The sequence below is a fragment of the Stegostoma tigrinum genome, chromosome 28 (assembly GCF_030684315.1).
Source record: "Stegostoma tigrinum isolate sSteTig4 chromosome 28, sSteTig4.hap1, whole genome shotgun sequence".
Taxonomy (NCBI): Eukaryota; Metazoa; Chordata; class Chondrichthyes; order Orectolobiformes; family Stegostomatidae; genus Stegostoma; species Stegostoma tigrinum.
Window position 1 is genome coordinate 19,454,150 of NC_081381.1, and position 16,807 is coordinate 19,470,956.

The 16,807-nt window shown below is 43.0% G+C and overlaps 1 protein-coding gene across 7 annotated transcripts in view; it reads left to right on the forward strand.

Annotated features, from left to right (window-relative positions):
• LOC125466530 (protein polyglycylase TTLL10-like) overlaps window positions 1-16,807 on the forward strand; it is a 64,571-nt gene that overhangs the window by 35,713 nt on the left and 12,051 nt on the right. For all 7 annotated transcript variants that reach the window (XM_059655673.1, XM_059655669.1, XM_059655670.1 and 4 more), the window contains 3 exons: window positions 738-909; window positions 4,340-4,511; window positions 16,300-16,440. In XM_059655673.1, coding sequence (XP_059511656.1) covers window positions 738-909; window positions 4,340-4,511; window positions 16,300-16,440 — 485 coding nt within the window. The remainder of the gene's footprint in view (window positions 1-737; window positions 910-4,339; window positions 4,512-16,299; window positions 16,441-16,807) is intronic.

Here is a 16,807-nt window from a genome sequence, read left to right on the forward strand (position 1 = left end):
CACCCCACTGCAACCCACCCCACTACAGCTCACCCCACTGCAACTCCCCCCACTGCAGCTCACCCCACTGCAGCTCACACCACTGCAACTCACACCACTGCAGCTCACACCACTGCAGCTCACTCCATTCCAAATCCTGTATTCCAATCCACTGCATTACAACTTACTGTGTTATAACCTCTTTATAACCTGCAACTTCTCCTGCTTTGGAATTTGCTCTGGTACCACCCTACATCAGCTGATAATCCACTTCAAAGCATTGGAACCACACAGACGAAGCTGTCTATTCAGCTTCTAATAGGATTATGTCAAAAGAGAAAGTGAGAAAATAGAGACTGGATTATCCAAGATAACAAAGTGTGGAGCTGGATCAACACAGCAGGCCAAGCAGCATCTCAGGAGCGCAAAAGCTGACGTTTTGGGAAAAATCAGATGAAGGGTCTAGGCCCAAAACGTCAGCTTTTGTGCTCCTGAGATGCTGCTTGGTCTGCTGTGTTCATCCAGCTTCACACTTTATTATCTTGGATTCTCCAGCATCTGCAGTTCCCATTATCACTGCATTATCCAGCTGTTTGCCAATTGGGAATGATTTAGGTGCTATTAGCTGTGTTGCTAGAATTCATCAACATGTTCATTAATTTGCATTTATCTTGCTTTCAGTCCTCATCTATCAAAAATGTTCATAACCCAGCCATTGATATTTATACGTTTTGTTTCCTGTATTTCTCTTGGCACAGATGTACCGATTTGGATTTCAAAACCTGCTGGATCAAATTTGGGTAAAGGAATATTTCTCCTGAAATGCCAGGAAGACTTCCTGGACTTCCGTGCAAAACTGGAAAGCATAGAGAAGGATACTTCGAGTAGCATGTATTGTTATGGTTTACCAAGCAACAGAATAGTGCAACGGTAATTAAGAGCTTTGTCAAAATAATGCAGACTGCGATGTATGTATCCAGATTGAATGTCAAAGGAATTATAAAAAGCAGTAATTACACGAGTTAGTAGGAACTGCAGATGCTAGAGAATCTGCTGTTTGTCATTTTTATAAATGACCTGGATGAGGGCGTAGAAGGATGGGTTAGTAAATTTGCAGACGACACTAAGGTCGCTGGAGTTGTGATCAGTGACGAAGGATGCTGTAGGTTGCAGAGAGACATAGATAAGCTGCAGAGCTGGGCTGAGAGGTGGCAAATGGAGTTTAATGCAGACAAGTGTGAGGTGATGCACTTTGGTAGGAGTAACTGGAAGGCAAATTACAGGGCTAATGATAAGATTCTTGGCAGTGTAGATGAGCAGAGAGATCTCGGTGTCCATGTACACAGATCCTTGAAAGTTGCCACCCAGGTTGACAGGGCTGTTAAGAAGGCATACAGTGTTTTAGCTTTAATTAATAGAGGGATCGAGTTCCAGAACCAAGAGGTTATGGTGAAGCTGTACAAAACTCTGGTGCGGCCGCACTTGGAGTATTGTGTACAGTTCTGGTCACCGCATTATAAGAAGGATGTGGAAGCTTTGGAAAGGGAGCAGAGGAGATTTACTAGGATGTTGCCTGGTATGGAGGGAAGGTCTTACGAGGAAAGGCTGAGGGACTTGAGGCTGTTTTCATTAGAGAGAAGAAGGTTGAGAGGTGACTTAATTGAAACATATAAAATAATCAGATCGTTAGATAGGGTGGATAGGGAGAGCCTTTTTCCTAGGATGGTGACGGCGAGCACGAGGGGGCATAGCTTTAAATTGAGGGGTGAAAGATATAGGACAGATGTCAGAGGTAGTTTCTTTACTCAGAGAGTAGTAAGGGAATGGAACGCTTTGGCTGCAACGGTAGTAGATTCGCCAACTTAAGGTACATTTAAGTTGTCATTGGACAAGCATATGGACGTACATGGAATAGTATAGGTTAGATGGGCTTGAGATCGGTATGACAGGTTGGCACAACATCAAGAGCCGAAGGGCCTGTACTGTGCTGTAATGTTCTATGTTCTATGTTCTATAACGAGGTGTAGAGCTGGATGAACACAGCGGGCCAAGCAGCCTCAGAGGAGCAGGAAGGCTGCTTCTGAAGAAGGGTCTAGGCCCGAAATGTCAGCCTTCCTGCTCCTCTGATGCTGCTTGTCCCGCTGTGTTCATCCAGCTCCACACCTTGTTATCTCTAATCACAGGAGTTGTTAGAATAGTTTCATTCTTCTGTTTCTTTGGATGTACTCTTGCAGGATTCCTCAACAGGAATGTAAATATCAACGCTAGCCAGTGGATAGTGCTCTTGCCTTTAAGTCAAATGGATGTGGGCAAGTCCAATTCCATAAACTGGAGCACAAAAATAGAGGTCGCCTCTACAGCGCAGTACTAAAGAAATGCTGCATTGTCAGAAATGCAATCTTTTGGATGAAATGTTGAATTGGCTCCTTCTGCTCTCTCAGGTGGACATAAAAGATCATTCAAAGAAGAGCACGGAAGTTTGGCCCAGTATACTTTGGCCAATATTTATCCCTGCACCAACATCACTGATGCCAGCCGTGTTTCCTACATTACAGCAGCAACTGCACACTAAAAATTTGGAACATCCTAAGATTGTGAAAACCTACTACATAAATGTTATAAGCCCTGTAGTGTGGAAACAGGCCATTTGGCCCATCAAGTCCATAGCAACTCTAAACCAAAAAAACTGCGGATGCTGCAAATCTAGAACAAAAACAAAGTTGCTGGAAAAGCTCAGCAGGTATGGCAGCATCTGTGGAAGAGAAAGCAGAGTTAACATTTTGAGTCCCGTGACCCTTTCTCAGAACTGATGGTGGCTGGGAAAACGTCAGTTTGTCTCTGAAGAGCATCCCTCCTGGACCCAGACCCATACCCTATCCCTGTAGCCTTGCATTTCCCATGCTAATTTCACTTAGCCCGCACATCCTTGGACATAATGAGAGACTTAACATGACCAATCCAACTACCCTGCACATCTTTGGACTGTAGTAGGTAACCCACGCAAACACAAGGAAATTGAATAAACTCCACACAGACAGTCATCTGGGGCTAGAATCAAACCCAGGTCCCTGGTGCTGTGAGGCAGCAGTGCTAATCACCGAGCCATCCTTATAAATCTTGCTTTTTTATTTTACTGTACCAGGTCTGGAATACTGACAAGGACATCAGATCTGAAAATCTGAAAATATAATGCTGCGGTCAAGAAGATAATTCAGCCCACCCTGCCGATACAGTTATCAAAATAACCTCTGCTCTTTTCCCATTGCTGTTCCCTTCAACTAATTGTTTTGAAAGTTTCTTCCACCAATCCTTCATGTAGTACATTCCAAACCATGACAACTTCTTATTTTAAATAAGTGCGTTTCTCATGTTGCCTCTGGTCTTTTGTCATCACCTTAAATGTGCATTCTCTGGTTACTCATCCCCATTCCACTATAAACATTTGTTTCTAATTTACCCTACCAAAGCCATCCATAATTTTGAATACCTCTATCATATCTCCACCTCTATCATATCTCCTCTTAACCGTTTCTGCTCTAAGGAGACACAACTCAAGTTGTTTCCCCCATAAACTGACTGCTACATCTTTACTACCACTGGAATACTCTTTCCCTTTGGCTGTGAGTACCCACATCTACTCCAATGGCTCTTCCTCCCACTCTGTCAACAACAGAAATATCATGATTTTCCAGCACCTAACCCCCATGCCCCTTCGGTTCCAAAGGAGAGTAATTGGATTGGAAATTTTGTTTTCTCTGCAGATGCTGCCAGATCTGTTCAGTTTCTCCAGCACTTTCTATTTGCTTTTCAGGTCTTCTGCATCCTCAGCATTTTGCTTATATTTGAGATTCAAGACATTTTCATCAGGAGTTCAATAAGCATTCATTATAAACAATGGTACTTTAAGTACAAGTGAAAAGAGTACATTTACAGTTTCATTGTACAGCAAATAGTAAAGACACCACCCCTGAAGAATCAAAGGTTAGATAAGTTTAATTGTTCAGTATTTCATTTGAATTTTTAGATGCCTTTGTAGGTGTAAGGAAAATAGCAGAAAGAGATGGCAAGAAAATCATTGATTTTATGAAGGTGCATCCCTATAAGGAAATACACATTGTGTAATTGTGGGTTTTCTCAAGTATTTTTGCAACTAAAATCATGGGAATTGTACCTGTGATATCCTAGGATTTGCTTCCAGTGCAAAATTCCAGTGTGAAACATTCAGAAAATTAGCCCGTGTACGGGAGATGAAAAGACCTGCATTGATCCAGATGAAATCAATCGAAGTGATATAGCAATCTGAAGCTCCCAGAATTCCCTTCAAAAATATGCTCAAATGCCTATGCTTTTACCTCATCAGGTATTTACACAAACCTCTACTCCTGGAAGGTCGAAAGTTTGATGTTCGCTCCTACCTCCTGATTGCCTGCACCTCACCTCATATGATCTTCTTTCGCCATGGTTATGTCAAATTGGCATGCAACAAATATGATCCATATTCTGATGACCTGACAAGTCACCTGACAAACCAGGTAAGTAGTACATTGAGAAAATACCATCCCCGTAACTGTCTGAAATTATAAATCAAACGTATTAGAGGGTCATGAAAAAGTTGAAGCTGCTAAGTTATTTTATCTTTTTGGTTCTTTCTAAAATCTCCTTATCCTATGTTACCAGTTATAGTACTGGGTGAGTCTCAAGTCCCCAGATGATCAAGCCACTGCTCCTTATGCTTATGGAAGTGAAGTGTTGGACTGCATTCCAGTTCTACATTGTTTTGTTATTTTAAGCAAAGATATAAGTTGTAATGACTGCAAAATCAACACACCATGTTAACAAGCTCATGTTTCATAATACAACATGAATATTACAATGCATCTTTCCTATATGATTATATTATTCCTTATCATTAAGTTCACGATTTTCACAATAAGAATTTAGCTCCTGTGACTCCCAATTCCAGCACGTAATTATAACAAACAGTGGTCTGTCTGAAATTTTTGATCTTTATGTCCCACGTATACTAAAATTAAATGAACACACATCAAACGGTATGTAATGCAGACTACATTATATACAGCAGGGACCAAGAAGATCCACTGGAGTTTTCAATCTTTCCCAGTGATTCCGTTACCATAGTTCTATGGTTTACTTAAGCTTTTCAATCACTTTATTACAATAAGTAGTGGTATTAACACTAAACTATTTATCCACAAACCCAGGTAAGGTTCTGGGAACCTGGGTTTGAATCCTGCCACGACGGAATTTGAATTCACAAAAATTTGGAAGTAAGAGTCTATGACCATGAAACCATTGCCAATTGTCATAAAAACCAAAGTGGTTTGCTAATGTCCTTTATGGAAGGAAACTGCCTTCCTTGCACAGTTGGGCCTCCGCATGACACCAGGCACACAGCAATATGGTTGACCCTTCATTGCCTTCTGAGAAATTAGTGCTGGGCAATAAATTTTGGCGTAGCCAACAATAACCACACCTGTGAATGAATAAAAAGTGAGTGACCTTCCATTCCTTCAGTCCCTCAATTTTGCTGTAATACTGTTTCAGAAAACACCCTGCTCAGTAGAACTGAAAGCAGCTTCAACACATCATGTGCTGATGCTACAAACAAGATGGGTAATGTGAACTCATGCTACCACATGAGGGAGAATGAAAACCATCCGTTATTCCATTATTGTTTTCAGAGACTGAACTATGTTATATTCCCACAAGTTATTACCTTTGTCTTTGAAAGTAATTTAACATCACATTGGACCTCATCTGAAGTGAAAAACACCAAGTCATTGTTTTCAACCAGCCATGAAAAATCTAAATAGTCCAGCGACGAAATACTACACTAGTACATTTATAATCAAATCCCATTATAGCTGCAACTCTCCCTATCTATTCTAAAGCCTCATTACATCTTTTGAAGAATCTGTATTTCACCAATTCAAGCTGGGCATGCCTTTACCTGTCTACGCCCTAATCTCTAGAATTTCCTGTATAAACGTCTTTACCTCTCAATCTCCTTCTCTTTCCAGGGCATTCCTTAAAATTGACCAGCTTGGTGAGCTGACTGAGCAGTGCTTCCCTGGTCTCTTTGAAAAACAGCCACTTTCCTCTTTTAAGATTTAAGGAATGCTCCTTTTTTAGTCCTCCAGACCTCATCAAATCTTCCAAGGGAACCAAATTTATTCTAATTTGAATTAAAGAGTTGCTCTTAAATTGCACAAACAAGAGTTGATAATATTTAGTGTGGAGCTGGAAGCAGGCCAGGCTGCATCAGACGAGCAGGAAAGCTAACCTTTTGGGTCAGGACCATTCTTTAGAAATCCCTGCTCCTCTGATGCTGCCTCACTGTGTTATCTCTGACTCCAACAACTGGCAGTTCTTACTACCTCTGAGTTGATAAAATTTTTTGGATCTTTGAAGTTGCCACTAAAATTTGGCTACTTTTTAAAATGCTACTCATAAAAAGAGTTACAAAAATACGTAAGTTTGAAACTTAATTCCAAAGAAATTATGGCAGCAGACTTTATAACAGCGTATAGTTATTGATTTTGTGTGAGATCGTGACTTTTGCATTCCCTATTTCCGAGACTGTCTTCGAGTAGAGGACAATTATTATTTTCAATTTTTATTTTCAAATAAAAGTCTATGAAAGGAAAAATCGGATTATCACATGCATTTTGTTGTCAATGAAAATAGGATTTGTGATTTTCTACTGCTTTTATTCACACATTGTGTTCTGAACGTCAACCGACAGGGTTACACAGAGATGTTGCACAAAAACTCAAAATTGGTGCCTATTTATATAACTTAATTTGCAGATGCCTAGAAAAACATCTCTGGTTCTTTCAGCTGAAGATAAAAACCTGCAGGAGTGACAGTGATCATTTCGCCCTTTGATCTCTTGTTTGAACTTCTGTCCAAATTGTCTCCACCCCCCCTGCACTTTTGCTCACAGCCCTGTGAATGTTTCCTTCTTATAGAGTCTGAGAGCTGTACAGCATGGAAACAGGTCCTTTGTTCCAACTAGCCTGCACAAACCAGGCATCCCAACCTGACCTAGTCCTGTTTGCCAGCATTTGGGCCATATCCTTCTAAACCCTTCCTATTTGTATACCCATTTCAGGTGCCTTTTAAATGTTATAATTGTACCAGCCTCCTCCATTTCCGCTGGCAGCTCATTCCGTACAATCACCGCCCTCTGTATGACAACATTGCTGCTTAGGTCCCTTATAAATCTTTCCCCTCTTACCTTATACCTATGCCCTCTAGGTTTGGACTCACCCACCCCAGGAAAAAGAACTTGGCTAGTCACCCTATCTATGTCCCTCATGATTTCATAAACTTCTATAAGGTCACCCCTCAGCCTCTGACACTCCAAGGAAAATAGCCCCAGCTGATTCAGCCTCTACCCATAGCTCAAACCCTCCAACTCTGGCAACATCCTAATACATTTTCTCTGAACACTTTCAAGTTTCACAACATCCTTCCTATAGCAGGTGGACCAGACATGAACTCAGTATTCCGAAAGTGGCCGAACAAATGTCCTGTACAGCTGTCACACGGTCTCCCAACTCCTATGTTCAATGCAGTGACCAATAAACACAAATACACCAAACACCTTCTTTCCTATCCTATCTATTGTGACTCTACTCTCAATGAACTATAAACCTGCACTCCAAGGTCTCTTCATTCAGCAACCCTCCCCAGGACCTTACCATTAAGTGTATAAGTTCTGCCCTGATTTGCCTTTCCAAAATGCAGCACCTCACGTTTATCTAATTTAAACTCCACCTGCCACTCCTTAGCCCATTGGCCCATCTGGTCAAGATCCCAGTGAACTCTGAGATAGCTTTCTTCACTGCCCACTACACCTACAATTTTGGTGTCATCTGCAAACATACTAACCATATCTCCTACGTTCACAATTCACGTGCATGTAACCAGTTCTGTTTTGAATGGTGACATTGAATCTAATTCCACTGTCCCTTCAGACAACACGTAACCTCTGTAAATGTAATGGAAATAAACAACAGGTTATAAGACTAGGTATTGTCTTGCAATCACTCGTTTTGCAATGTCATGCCCGGTCAAAGTTTACTCTATGGAAAGATGTCACAGGAGTTCGTTTCTTGTTTGTTTATGTAGTCAGGCAGTACACAGGGATTTTATCTGCTCAAGTGATGCCCAGCTGAATTTGATGGGAGTGTTCATTCACAATGTGTAAATAACCAGCAACCCTTGAGGGAGTTTTCTAAAACCACTTGGGCAGCTGTTGATAATCTTTTCCAAAAGGATGCATTTCACACATCTCATCGTATTTTATAGTATACAGGTGAAGATCTCCAACCTTTCGTGATTTATGGGAAGGTTAAAGACAAACCTGCATCTGCAAAAATGTGACTCAGAGGCACCTTGTCCTTTAAGCCAGGAGGCCAGGTTCAAGTCCCACCTACTTCAGAGGTGTCTGATAATATGCCTGAACAGATTGATAAAAGTATCTGTAAATATTCCTCCATAACAGCAGTCAGAACTTGACTTCAGACATAGAAAATCAGGTGTGTTTGGGCAGAGTTGAAGAAACATTTCTTTGAATCTTACCTCAGGTGTACATCATCCTTGCAGTCACTGAGGCTTGCATTGGATTTTTAAATGGTACAGTGTTGATGGCTCTCACCTAGATGTGTGAACGAGTAGTATTTGGAAGGTGCAAAATTGCAGATCATAGAACATAGAACATAGAACATTACAGCACAGTACAGGCCCTTCGGCCCTTGATGTTATGCCGACCTGTCATTCCGATCTCAAGCCCATCTAACCTACACTATTCCATGTACGTCCATATGCTTGTCCAATGACGACTTAAATGTACCTTAAGTTGGCGAATCTACTACCGTTGCAGCCAAAGCGTTCCATTCCCTTACTACTCTCTGAGTAAAGAAACTACCTCTGACATCTGTCCTATATCTTTCACCCCTCAATTTAAAGCTTTGCCCCCTCGTGTTTGCCGTCACCATCCTAGGAAAAAGGCTCTCCCTATCCACCCTATCTAACCATCTGATTATTTTATATGTTTCAATTAAGTCACCTCTCAACCTTCTTCTCTCTAATGAAAACAGCCTCAAATTCCTCAGCCTTTCCTCGTAAGACCTTCCCTCCATACCAGGCAACATCCTAGTAAATCTCCTCTGCACCCTTTCCAAAGCTTCCACATCCTTCTTATAATGCGGTGACCAGAACTGTACACAATACTCCAAGTGCGGCCGCACCAGAGTTTTGTACAGCTTCACCATAACCTCTTGGTTCCGGAACTCGATCCCTCTATTAATAAAAGCTAAAACACTGTATGCCTTCTTAACAGCCCTGTCAACCTGGGTGGCAACTTTCAAGGATCTGTGTACATGGACACTGAGATCTCTCTGCTCATCTACACTGCTAAGAATCTTACCATTAGCCCTGTACTTTGCCTTCCGGTTACTCCTACCAAAGTGCATCACCTCACACTTGTCTGCATTAAACTCCATTTGCCACCTCTCAGCCCAGCTCTGCAGCTTATCTATGTCTCTCTGCAACCTACAGCATCCTTCGTTGCTATCCACAACTCCATTGACCTTAATGTCGTCTGCAAATTTACTAACCCATCCTTCTACGCCCTCATCCAGGTCATTTATAAAAATGACAAACAGCAGTGGACCCAACACCGACCCTTGCGGTACACCACCAGTAACTGGTCTCCAGGATGAACATTTCCCATCAACTACCACCCTCTGTCTTCTTTCAGCAAGCCAATGTCCGATCCAAACTGCTATATCTCCCACAATTCCATTCCTCCGCATTTTGTACAATAGCCTATTGTGGGGAACCTTATCGAACACCTTGCTGAAATCCATATACACCACATCAACCGGTTTACTCTCATCTACCTGTTTGGTCACCTTCTCAAAGAACTCAATAAGGTTTGTGAGGCACGACCTTCCCTTCACAAAACCGTGCTGACTATCCCTAATCAATTTATTCTTTTCTAGATGATTATAAATCCTATCCCTTATAACCTTTTCCAACACTTTACTAACAACTGAGGTAAGGCTCTCTGGTCTCATACTCCCCTTCTTGAACAGGAGAACCACATTTGCTATCCTCCCGTCATCTGGCACTATTCCTGTAGACAATGACGAGTTAAAGATCAATGCCAAAGGCTCGGCAATCTCCTCCCTGGCTTCCCAGAGGATCCGAGGATAAATCCCATCCGGCCCAGGGGACTTATCTATCTTCAACTTCTGAAGGATTTCTAATACCTCTTCCTTGTGAACCTCAATCCCACCTAGTCTAGTAGCCTGTATCTCAGTATTCTCCTCGACAACATTGTTGTTTTCTAGAGTGGATACTGTTGAAAAATATTCATTTAGCGCTTCCCCTATCTCATCTGACTCCACACACAACTTACCACTACTATCCTTGATTGGGCCTAATCTTACTTCCGCCATTCTTTTATTCCTTAAATACCTATAGAAAGCCTTAGGGTTTACCCTGACCCTATCCGCCAACAACTTCTCATGTCTCCTCCTGGCTCTTCTGAGCTCTCTCTTTAGGTCTTTCCGGGCTACCTCGTAGCCCTCAAGTGCCCTAACCGAGCCTTCACATCTCATCTTAACATAAGCCTTCTTCTTCTTCTTGACCAGAGATTCCACCTCCTTCGCAAACCATGGCTCCCACACTCTACAGCTTCCTCCCTGCCTGACAGGTACATATTTATCTAGGACACACAGGAGCTTTTCCTTGAATAAGCTCCACATTTCTAATGTGCCCATCCCCTGCGGTTTCCTTCCCCATTCTACGCTCCCTAAATCTTGCCTAATCTAATCGTAATTGCCTTTTCCCCAGCTATAACTCTTGCCCAGTGGTATACACCTATCCCTTTCCATCACTAAAGTAAACATAACAGAATTGTGATCACTATCACCAAAGTGCTCACCTACTTCCAAATCTAACACCTGGCCGGGCTCATTACCCAGTACCAAATCTAATGTGGCTTCGCCCCTTGTTGGCCTATCTACATACTGTGTCAGGAAGCCCTCCTGCACACTCTGGACAAAAACTGACCCACCTATAGTACTCAAACTATAGTATTCCCAGTCAATATCTGGAAAGTTGAAGTCCCCCATGACAACTACCCTGTCTCTCTCACTCCTATCGAGAATCATCTTTGCTATCCTTTCCTCTACATCTCTAGAACTATTTGGAGTCCTATAGAAAACTCCCAACAGGGTGACCTCTCCTTTCCTGTTTCTAACCTCAGCCCATACTATCTCAGTTGACGAGTCCCCAAACATCCTTCCTGCAACTGTAATACTGTCCTTGACCAACAATGCCACACCTCCGCCCCTTTTGCCATCTTCTCTGTTCTTACTGAAACATCTAAATCCCAGAACCTGCAACAACCATTCCTGTCCCTGCTCTATCCATGTCTCCGAAATGGCCACAACATCGAAGTCCCAGGTACTAACCCATGCTGCAAGTTCACCCACCTTATTCCGGACGCTCCTGGCATTGAAGTAGACACACTTCAAACCAACTTCTTGCTTGCCGGTGCCATCTTGCTTCCCTGAAACTTTATTTCGGACCACCCTACTCTCAACCTTTTCTATAGTCAAACTACAATTTTGGTGCCCATCCACCTGCTGAATTAGTTTAAACCCACCTGAACAGCCTTAGCAAATTTCCCCCCTAGGATATCGGTACCCCTCTGGTTCACGTGAAGACCATCTTGCTTGTAGAGGTCCCACCTACCCCAGAAAGAGCCCCAATTATCTAAGAATCCAAAACCCTCCCTCCTGCACCATCCCTGTAGCCACATGTTCAACTCCTGTCTCTCCCTATTCCTCGCCTCACTAGCACGTGGCACGGGCAACAACCCAGAGACAGCAACTCTGTTTGTCCTAGCTCTCAGCTTCCATCCTAGCTCCCTGAATTTCTGCCTTAAATCCCCATCTCTCTTCCTACCTATGTCGTTGGTGTCAACGTGGACCACGACTTGGGGCTGCTTCCCCTCCCCCTTAAGGATCCCAAAAACACGATCAGAGAAATCACGCACCCTGGCACCTGGGAGGCAACACACCAACCGTGAGTCTTTCTCGTCTCCACAGAACCTCCTATCTGTCCCCCTAACAATGGAGTCCCCAATGACTAATGCTCTGCTCCTCTTCCCCCTTCATTGAGAGATCATTGAGAACCAAATAGAGCATAAATGTATGTTTGACATTCAGTTATTATGGGATATTTATCACACTAAAATACCCTAGGGTAGAATCACAAGATTTTTATCAAGTGAAACAGTTTGACACCAAAACATTTAAGGAGATGTAGTTGTAAAACTTGGTCAAAAAGGAAGCTTTGGTGGAACATCTTATAAGTAGGAATGTGAGTTAAAGAGATGTTGTGGTTTGAGGAAGGAATTCTGAGTTGATGTCTAGAAAGCCAAAGTCATGTCTGTCAGTGGTGCAATGCAGGAAATGCACAAAGAGTCATATGATGGGATCTGACAGGTAAGGGATTTCATGAGGGAGTTGCAAATGGAGAACATTGTAGGGATACAGGCTGCTGTTTGTTGATGGAAGGTTGGAAGACAAGTGGAGCTGGATTTGAAAGGCAGGTGGTGTCAACTTCTGGCCCATGTAGCCCTCACCCCAACTCCCCCAGAGGTAAAGCTGGTTCTAAATTGACTCCTTCCAAAACGCTTGTCCCACAGTGATATCATGCTGAAAGTGTCCTGAACAAGCTGAGGGTGGTCCTGTGCCTCTTAGTGAACAGGAGTCTCTGACCTCTAGAACTTCAGACCAATTAGATTGGCTAAAAACTGTACTAGTGAGTATTGTTTGAACTGCAAAGAACCCACAAACATTGTCAGTGGCATTTGGATTCAGGTCTTTCCTCAGCATTTAGGGAGGAAATGAATCAGACATTGGGGAAAGGATAGAATGGAAAAGAAACAGAAATTGCTGGAGAAACTCAGCTGGTCTGGCGGTATCTGTGGAGAGAAAACAGAGTTAAAGCTATGGGTTCAGGGCCAAATCGTTGAATCTGATTTCTTCTCACAGATGATCTCAGAGCTGATGAGTTTCTCCAGCAATTTCTGTTTTTGTTTCAGATTTCCAGCATCCACAATTCTTGGTTTTATTTTGTAGGATTGGAGGGCAGGCAGAAACTTAGTTAAGTTGGGTAGCATTTTGGTGGGGAAGAGGTGCCTTAGATACATTGAGGACACCCCCAAATGATGTGTCCCCTCCTTCCTTCCTGCCTTCTCAATTAAGTTATAAATCAAGAGATCTAACTCTAAAACATCTGCCACTGCCCAACATTTCAGGATGTAGAGAATCCCTGCAGTGTGAAGGCAGGCCATTTAGCTCATCGAGTCCACAGCGACCCCCCGAAGAGCATCCCACCCAGGATCACCCATCTCAGCCTGTCTCTATAACCCTGCATTTCCCATGGCTAATCCACCTAGCCTGCACATCCCTGAACACTATGGGCAATTTAGCATGGCCAATCCACCCTAACCTGCACATTTTAGACAGTGGGAAGAAACGGAAGCACACGAAGGAAACCCGCACAGACACGGGGAGAAAGTGCAAGCTCCACACGACAGTCGCCTGAGGCTGGAATCGAATACAGGTTGCTGGTGCTACGAGGTAGCATTGCTAACCACTGAGTCACTGTGCTGCCTTTTTAGAATGGGGCAGATGGTTTGAGGGCATTAGGTGGGCAAGAATGGGTCTCTTAAGGCCTTCAACCAACCTGAATGTGGGTGGGTTGGTGAAAGTTTTACCCATCTATACCACAGAGGAGGAGAAGGACAGCAAGTGGGCTAGTCACCCAACATATTTTCTTTGCCTCACCACCACCCACCCCCCACCCCCACACACATCGCCTATTCAATGGGGGATGTGTGATCCATCCGATGGGATGCTTATGAACTTCCAGCCCAAACTGCTGAAAAGTGGATCACATTGACTCTGTTTCTGCCCTCACTGGGGACTCATAGAATCATACAGCATGGAAACAGACTCTGCGGTCCAACCAGTCTGTGCTGACCATAATCCCAAGCTAAACTAATCCCACCTGCTTGCTCCCAGCCCAAATCACTTCAAACATTTTCTATTTATGTACTTGTCCATGTTATCTTTTTAATGTTGTAATTGTACCCACATCCACCACTTCCCCTGGAGGTTCTTTCCATACACGAACCACCTTCTATATCAAAGATTTTCCTCTCCTGCCTTTTTTAAATCTGTCTCCTCTCACTGTAAAACTGTGCCCCCTGGGCTTGAAATCCCTCAGCCTAGGGAAAATAAACCTACCATTAATTGTATACCCCTCATTATTTTATAACCTTCTTTCAGGTCTCCTGTCAACCTCCTACATTCCAGTCTAAGAAGTCCCAACATATCCAGCCTTTCTTCACAACTCAAACCTTCCATTGCAGGTGACATCCTGGTAAATCTCTTCTGAACCCTCTCCAACTTAATAATATCCTTCCAAGAACTGGACACAGTATTCCAGAAGAGGCCTTACCAATGTCCTGTATAACCTCAACACAAATTCCCAACTCATTTGTTAAAACTGTGTATAGATCCTGTAGGATTCACAAGTTTAACATAGATCCCCACAGTTTGGGAACAGGCTTTGAACCAACAAGTCCACATCTACACTTGGAGCATCCCACCCAGACCTATCCCCCTATAACCATCTAATCTACACAGCCCTGGACAGTAGGCAATTTAGCACAGCCAATCCACATAGCCAGCACATCTTTGGTCTGTGGGAGGAAACTTAGAGGAAACCCACACAGACACAGGGAGAATGTGTAAACTCCGCAGAGACAGCCACCTGAGTGTGGAATCAAACCCAGGTCCCTGGTGCTGTGAGGCAGCAGTGCTAATCACTGAGCCAGCATTCCACACCTTAAGCACCAAAGCATAAAACATGACATTCACCCACAGAAAACAAGGTTGTTATTCGTTCAGCCTGAGATAAAGTTGACAACTCTGGTTAACACATGACTTTCTGTCTCCAACCAGCTGCCTCTACGCTCTTGTGATTGGTCACCTGACATGCCCATCCTGACAGCACAGCTTCCTCAGTCAATTTGAAAGCAAATAGACTCTTCATTGGTGAAAGACTTTGGACTGATAGTCAAACAACCTTTTTTACCCATGTTTGATATTTTTATAACTAGCTATCAAATCATGCAAAGAAATTTATGTCCTTAAAGTGTAACATTCACTCTGCCCCCATCATGACAGGCAGAACACAGTTTGAGGATTAATTTGTTAAAAACAGGGAACCTGGCCTCCACCTATTACAAATTCCCTTCTTTCAGTTTAACAGTGACATCTTGTGCCTTCCAATCCACTCTGGAGAAGCAGGCTAGTCTTTATAATAAATAAATTAGGCTCTGTGCCTTATGTACTGTCAACACCTACAGAATAGATTTCCTGGACTCAGTAACGAGAGAAGTGGAAGCTATGAGAAGCAGTGGTCAGTGATTGTCTAGCGCTGCTTGTGGGCCAAGAATGCTCTCTGTACCCCTGTATCTTCCCAAGTCAACTTGCAACTGACTGTCTTCCTCCCCATAATCCAATCTCTTCTCCTGCATTTATCTGTAACTCCCATGATATATCCCATTTTTGATGTTCCACTGCAATCTTTGTCTCTAATTTCTGCATCATGATTGTTTTGTCTTCTCACGTTCCTATCTACTATGATCTCTTTTGCTTCAGATCTTGCTGCCTGCAATTTGTTCTGTCTCTGTGACCTCTTCATATTGCTGCAATTTCTGTCTCCCAGTATGCTTTTCCACACTTGATTTCCACCATGCACTGTAGACCCTCTCCCTCTGCCCCAGCCACCCCCAATCATTCACCTCTTGCAATCACCTCCTACCACATTCTCTCCATCCATCCCCTCAACTTCTCCCCAATGATCACTCGCTCCTCTCTGTCCTGCAATAGCCATCACACACTCCATGGCCCCTGTGCCACTTACTAAGCCTCAATGTTCATGATTATAAAGAAATGTCATAATAATTAGCAAAGTCTACTGGAAGTGGTCAAGTATGGTGTTTCACAAAGTGCAGCAAATTCAGTGCAATACAGCTTCCGCAGGCACACTATGTGTTAGTTGATCATTTTCTGAATTGTTCACCTGGCATTAAATCGTCCTTTCACTTGATCTCAGAAGCATCACTCCACCTGGTCCCCTCAGCAGTTGGAGTCTTATTCCATTAGTTTCTTGTTTTTCATCTTACCCCTGCAGTTTGTACAAAAAAAGAACCCACTTTACAGCGAGATGAAGGAGGATACAGTCTGGTCCATGGAGCACTTGAATGACTATATTAATAAGAATTACATGGAAGAAATGGATCTGCCAAAGGACTGGGTCTTCACAGTTTTTGAGGTAAGTTTAATGTCCAACTTTCATCTGGTTCTAGTTAATGGAACTCAATTATCTTGGGATCAGAGCAGTGAGGTACTGTTTACTTGGTGGGTTTGTGCTTTCTCTCAGATTGGTTGTTTTTTGTAGCATTATTTCTGATCAATACAAATTGATGCGGAGCTGAGAACCTTCCACAATGTCCTCAGCAGGAGCTTGTCAGAAGTCAGGTCAGGACATCCAGACGTCAAAACTCTAATGGGCCCAGCTGAGGAATCACAGTCATTTAACAAAAGAGACTAAGCATACCGACTTACTCAATGGCAGTGGTCACCCTGGTATATTGGTCCCAGTTTGGATTATATCTTGGGCTCGCAATGAAAAATGACCC